This window comes from Mesoplodon densirostris, chromosome 2 (assembly GCF_025265405.1).
Source record: "Mesoplodon densirostris isolate mMesDen1 chromosome 2, mMesDen1 primary haplotype, whole genome shotgun sequence".
NCBI lineage: Eukaryota > Metazoa > Chordata > Mammalia > Artiodactyla > Ziphiidae > Mesoplodon > Mesoplodon densirostris.
Window position 1 is genome coordinate 145,501,600 of NC_082662.1, and position 6,795 is coordinate 145,508,394.

The 6,795-nt window shown below is 54.2% G+C and overlaps 1 protein-coding gene across 1 annotated transcript; it reads left to right on the forward strand.

Annotated features, from left to right (window-relative positions):
* The first annotated feature begins 2,309 nt into the window (after positions 1 to 2,309).
* Positions 2,310 to 3,989, forward strand: LOC132483423 (Golgi-associated RAB2 interactor protein 4-like). The gene has a single exon (XM_060088717.1). It carries the CDS (start codon positions 2,310 to 2,312, stop codon positions 3,987 to 3,989), a length of 1,680 nt encoding a protein of 559 aa, XP_059944700.1.
* Positions 3,990 to 6,795: the final 2,806 nt, after the last annotated feature.

The following is a 6,795-nucleotide window of genomic DNA, read 5'->3' on the forward strand; positions in this document are numbered from 1 at the left end:
TTATGCAAAGCCCTGTCTGTAGTATGCGAAGGAAGCAAGCAAACAAGCCTGAGATAGGGCCAGCACAAGAACCCGAGGCACCACCATTCTTACCATCATGTTCCAAAACTACAGAGATGAGCATCAATTTTTCTAGATTGAGGGGAGGGAGGGGTGGGGGCTGGGAGCCGGTTTTCGAACTTCAGTGGGCTCACAGCTCTTAGCTGGCCTTATCTCGAGAGCAGCCAGTCCACCCTTGAGCTGTGTCTGGCTCCCAGGCTTCTACCTCTAGCCTCTGGCGTGACCCGGGCTGCGGCCAGAAACAGGCTCCCACCTGGAATTCCAGCGTTCACTCCTGGAACGTCCAGCATCCAGTCCTCCTCCAGCCACTAATTCAACTTCTGAATGCCCTGCTCAGAAGGGTTTCTCCACACCAAATCTGCAGGAACTTTTTTCTTCTGGGGCTCCAAAACCAAATCCTTAAACCTCACATGAGGGAGAGTATTTGTTAGGTCAGAGCATCCTTGTTGATTGGACCTCCAGTTTGGGACTTCCACAGACCTCATCACGGGAGGGTGGGGAGAGGTCTCTTCTGTTGGTGGACGGAATGGTGGGCACTTGGTGGGGAGCCCTGATGAGAAAGGGAGCCAGCCCAAGACCTACACATAGGCACTGTTTCCCCTGGCCAAACAAGGTTCCTGACCCCAGAATTAACCCAGAGTTTCCCAGAAGACTAGGAGCTGCAGGGAGCCGCAATTAATGCTTTACTCTCCACCCGCTTTTCCTTGGACCCGAGGAGGAGAAATTACAAAAAGATCACATCACACTCCTTTGACCTTACGATTTCCACACAGGCAAGTGCAGGGAAACACTAGTCTGGAGGAAGAAAATGCATTCAAAACACGTGCACAGGGACTTCCCTGGTGGCGCAGTGGTTAAGAATCCGCCTGCCGACGCAGGGGACCCGGGCTCGAGCCCTGGTCCGGGAAGATCCCACGTGCCACGGAGCAACTAAGCCCGTGCGCCACAACTACTGAGCCTGTGCTCTAGAGCCCGCGAGCCACAACCACCGAAGCCCGCACGCCTAGAGCCCGTGCTCCCCAACAAGAGAAGCCAAAAATAAATAATAAAATAAATTTACAGGGAAAAAAACACGTGCATAGCCCTTAGCTGTTTATAAAGTTCTTGAATGTGTGTGCCCCCTTCCGATCCTCACGTCTTTCCATTTTGCGGATAAGCAAACGCAAGTCCAGAGCATTTGAAGGACTTGCTCAAGGTGGCAGGTGATGGTGCAGAGAGGGAGCTACCTCGGTGCAACAACTTTCAGACAGTGTGCCACCCCGGTCCCGCACAGAGGTACACAGAGGGTGGAGGAGACAGGACAGCACGAGTAATGATCACAACTCTGAGTGACAAATACAATGAGAGACGTGTGTTTGGGGACTGGATCTATTCAGAGGAGGGGGTCTGGGGCATGGGAAGGAGTTCTGGGTTAGGGAAGGCTTCACAGGGGAATTGGCACTCACCATCGTCCACGTTTACTGAGATTCTATGAAAGGACAGACTAAGGACCGCCACTGCCAACTCTGCCTTATTCGATACAATTAAACCATGAGCTTAAATGGTTCAAATTGATCCCATCAGCTTACATTCCTATAGATTTCATCCAGTAGCTGAATTTGGGGGAGGAAAAGAAAAAGGACCCACACAAAACTTTCCCACTTGAAGACATGTTTATTTTGGTAACGCACCTGAGTCCCTGGCAGGATGGGCCTGTCCTCCGCGGGGGCAATGGGGTGTTTGGCAGAGGATGGGGGCCCTGCCCTGAGGGGGCAGCTGGGGGATGAGGCAAAGGGTTTTGGGACAGTGATAGGTCACATAGGGCTTTGTGACACTGATAGGTCACAAAGGGCATCAGAGGATAAATAGGCTGTGCCAGGGGGTTAGGCTGACAAAGTGGTTACTTCTCTCACTAGGACGGAAGTTCACCACAGCCTCTCGGGGAGATAAAAACCCAGAAGCAGAAGTGAGGTGAGGCGGAGGGGGAGCCTGCCGTACCTCTCGACACACTTGAAGAGATTCGGCCTGGGCTCCAGGCGCCCTACAGCGTCCCCGCTGTGATCATCTGTGATCATCTACCCACACCCCTGCTGCCTCTGGGAGACCCTGAGGCAAACGTGGGGGCCTGTGGGGCGGCCTTGGAAGACCTGCCACAGGGCCGCCTGTGTGACGCAGGAGCATCGCAGCTCGCTCTTCTGCCAGTGAGGCCGAGGGAGGGAGGAGCCAGGGAGCCGCCTTAACCGCGCTGCCTGTCGTGATCAAAGACAGCCATGAGTGGGGACTCTCTGCTCCCGTATCACACGGCCCGGAGCAGCACCTGGGTGGACCTGTTCACCACCACCACGGGGAAGCTGCAGCAGCAACTGCACAAGGGCGAATACGACCATTTCAAGTACGCGCCGATATTCGAGAGCGACTTCATCCAGGTCACGAAGAGGGGAGGAGCGATTGATGTGCACAACTGTGGCGGCATGCTGACCATGGGCATCACATCCACCAGCCCCGTCCTCCCGCTCCCAGACATCATGCTGCTGGCCCGACGGGCCACCGGCTGTGAAAAGCACGCCGAGTGCAGCCAGGCCACCAAGGGGAAGAGCCACAAGGCTGCAAAGACCTTAGAGCTCACCAGGCTCCTTCCCTTGGAGTTCGTGAGGCTCTCCACTCACAGTCGTGAGAAACAACAGCTGCGCGTGAAGCTTGCCACCGGCCGCTGCTTCTACCTGCAGCTGTGTCCCCCTCTGGACGCGCGGGAAGACCTCTTCGCCGAGTGGGAACAGCTGATTTACCTCCTGCGACCACCAGTGGACAGTGAAAGCAACACCTATGCCGTTCCCGTCTGGGACATGACCTGCATGCCTGTGTTCAAGGAGGAGCAGGACGGGAGGAGCCCGGCCGTGGAGGATTTCCAAGGAAAGGGGCATCAGGACCAGGTGAGCGTCAGCAGCCTCCACACGTGCCCTGGGGTGGCCGGGGCCACGCCTGCAGCTTTTGCTGGGGGGCACGGAATCCAACTGGACTCCCACAAGCCCGATACCATGCCCGATGCGGCCGCTGCGAAAGCAAAACCTACTACAGGGCTCGACAAAGCGTCCGCGTCGCGGGCAACGACCAAGGTGGAGACAGCAGGGGTGGCAGGAGGCACCGCGGCGGGTGCTCTGAGCACGGCAGTGATCGAGTCTCCTGCCGCTCAAGAGCGGGGCACGGCCAGAGCAGCCACAGCCAGCGACGGGCCCGGAGGAAGCAAAACCAACACAGCCACTGGGGACACGGCCACAACATCCCTGAGGAGCGGGAAAACGGCCTTGGCAGGGGCTGAGAACAATTCAGAGCATGCTTCCAGCACGTCCACCAGCCTCTCCCCAGGGGCCGGCATGACTGTGGTCGGAGCAGAACATACCAGCAAGACTGTCAAAGGAAGAGCCGACAAGGACCATGAGGGGACCCTCGTCTCAAGCTTGCCACAGGAAGGCAAAGTGAGCAAACAGGGTGGCAGCTCACAGAGAGTGTCCCAGGCCCGCAAGGGAAGAAGGGAGAGGAGGGAGCACTGGGGAGAGGACAGGGCTCTGACGAGCCCCTCGCTCTGCAGTTCCGTGGAAAGCCACCACAAGGCAGCGGGGAGCAAGACCATCCCCAAAGCAGCGGGCCCGTGCTCAGGCGGCCGCAGAGCCACTAGACATGACCAAAAGGCCAAAGGCCACGGCAGCCCGGGGGGCAGCGAGCAGGGCACTGCCCCCAAAGGCATCAGCCGTGCTCCCATCACCAGGGACTCCAAGACCTCGCACAAATCGGGCAGGAGCTTATCTCCAGCGCGTTCAGGTCCCACCACCAACATACTCAGCAGGATCAGCTCTTTCTTCAGGAATGTGAGAGCCAGACTTACAAAAAAGACGGTGGCCTCATCACGAGATAAACATGGGAGCATCCTGGCGGAGCCAGTGGAAGGGACCTGAATGGAGGCCATCACAGAGACAGCAGAGAGTGGCCAGGGGCTGGAAATCACCGGTGTGACATCTGAGACCTTGGAGCCAGTGACCGTTGAAGCCCATCAATAGGACCTAGAGCTGGGAGCTGCAAAGGGGACCAGGGCTCTGGGAAATACCCCTGGAGAGCCCCTGTCAGCTTCCTTGCTGCAATTTAAATAAAAAACCATACAGTCTGAGAACGCATGCAGTGTTTTGTCTGAATTTCTAGGTCCCGAAGCCCAGCCGTAGCCTCACAGTGGATTCTGCCACAGTCTGAGACCCAGTGTCCAGGCAAGGGCAGCCCCACCTCACACACATGCTCAGCGCCAACAGCAGTGCTCCATCTGGCTTCCACTCCTTTCTGGCTTTGCCCCTCAGGGCCATGGCTCAAAGTCAGACTATGGTCTGGGAAGCTCTCCTTCACTACCCCCCTATTCGTTTTTTTCTTTTTTTTTTTTGCGGTACGCGGGCCACTCACTGTTGTGGCCTCTCCCGTCACGGAGCACAGCCTCCAGACGCGCAGGCCCAGCGGCCATGGCTCACGGGCCCAGCCGCTCCGCGGCATGTGGGATCTTCCAGGACCGGGGCACAAACTCATGTTCCCTGCATCCTCAGGTGGACTCTCAAGCACTGCGCCACCAGGGAATCCCCCCGCTATTCTTTTTATAAACGCTTATTCCCCCTGAAGGTCTGTAAACAGAGCCAGAACAGGACTCATGTCCCCTCGGGCTATTCAGTGGACAGAAATAAGGGCGGCAGTATTAGCTAGCAATCAGAACAGCAAGCACTCGCATCTAGACTTAGCCGTTCCCTGCCCAGGTATATACCCTGGAGAAACACACATGTTCTAAGAAACAACTCTGAGAATGTTTAGAGCAAAAATACCTTAACAGCAAAACACGGGAAACAGCCCAAATTTCCATCAGCAGAATTCATACAGCAGGATAGGATGAGATCGGAATATTCAATAGTGAAAAATAAATGAGCTACTACACACATTAGCATAGATCAACTTCTCATGATTTTTAAAAACATCAAAAGAATGGGATACAGTTCCACTCATGGAACCGTTCTGAAACAAGCTCAAAGAACGGATTGCATAGGGTACATGTTTAAAAAAATGGTAGCTAAAACTGAGGGAAGAGTGAACACAAAATTGAGGGCAGTTTTCTCTAGGGTGGAAAGGCTAGGTCAAGGAGGTTGACACAAGGCTGTTAGTGCTGCTGGGAATTGTTCTGTCTCTTAAGCAAGATGGTAGGTACACAGGTGTTGTAGTTTTCACATTTTACTAAAACTCTCAAATCAGGATGGTCCCACAATCACCGTGGCAGTTGTGATGAAGTTATTGCCAACGCCTTTCTCTTTTAATCACTTGTATTCATGCACAAAAATGATGTCAGAAAGGCCTGGCATCTTTAAAGTACATTTATTTAAGGTAAAGTACAAGAACACTTGTTTGCTTATTAGGAAAAGAAGGAACGATATGCCTATTTTACAGATGAGAACACTGAGGCTCAGAGAAGGTAACCTGCTCCAGTCGCACAATGGGATCTTTGCAGAACAGTGATCCACCAGCCCACTTCTTTATGCAAAGCCCTGTCTGTAGTATGCGAAGGAAGCAAGCAAACAAGCCTGAGATAGGGCCAGCACAAGAACCCGAGGCACCACCATTCTTACCATCATGTTCCAAAACTACAGAGATGAGCATCAATTTTACTAGATTGAGGGGAGGGAGGGGTGGGGGCTGGGAGCCGGTTTTCGAACTTCAGTGGGCTCACAGCTCTCAGCTGGCCTTATCTCGAGAGCAGCCAGTCCACCCTTGAGCTGTGTCTGGCTCCCAGGCTTCTACCTCTAGCCTCTGGCGTGACCCGGGCTGCGGCCAGAAACAGGCTCCCACCTGGAATTCCAGCGTTCACTCCTGGAACGTCCAGCATCCAGTCCTCCTCCAGCCACTAATTCAACTTTCGAATGCCCTGCTCAGAAGGGTTTCTCCACACCAAATCTGCAGGAACTTTTTTCTTCTGGGGCTCCAAAACCAAATCCTTAAACCTCACATGAGGGAGAGTATTTGTTAGGTCAGAGCATCCTTGTTGATTGGACCTCCAGTTTGGGACTTCCACAGACCTCATCACGGGAGGGTGGGGAGAGGTCTCTTCTGTTGGTGGACGGAATGGTGGGCACTTGGTGGGGAGCACTGATGAGAAAGGGAGGCAGCCCAAAACCTACACATAGGCACTGTTTCCCCTGGCCAAACAAGGTTCCTGACCCCAGAATTAACCCAGAGTTTCCCAGAAGACTAGGAGCTGCAGGGAGCCGCAATTAATGCTTTACTCTCCACCCGCTTTTCCTTGGACCCGAGGAGGAGAAATTACAAAAAGATCACATCACACTCCTTTGATCGTATGATTTCCACACAGGCAAGTGCAGGGAAACACTAGTCTGGAGGAAGAAAATGCATTCAAAGCACGTGCACAGGGACTTCCCTGGTGGCGCAGTGGTTAAGAATCCGCCTGCCGACGCAGGGGACCCGGGTTTGAGCCCTGGTCCGGGAAGGTCCCACGTGCCACGGAGCAACTAAGCCCGTGCGCCACAACTACTGAGCCTGTGCTCTAGAGCCCGCGAGCCACAACTACCGAAGCCCGCACGCCTAGAGCCCGTGCTCCCCAACAAGAGAAGCCAAAAATAAATAATAAAATAAATTTACAGGAAAAAAAAAAACACGTGCATAGCCCTTAGCTGTTTATAAAGTTCTTGAATGTGTGTGCCCCCTTCCGATTCTCACGTCTTTCCATTT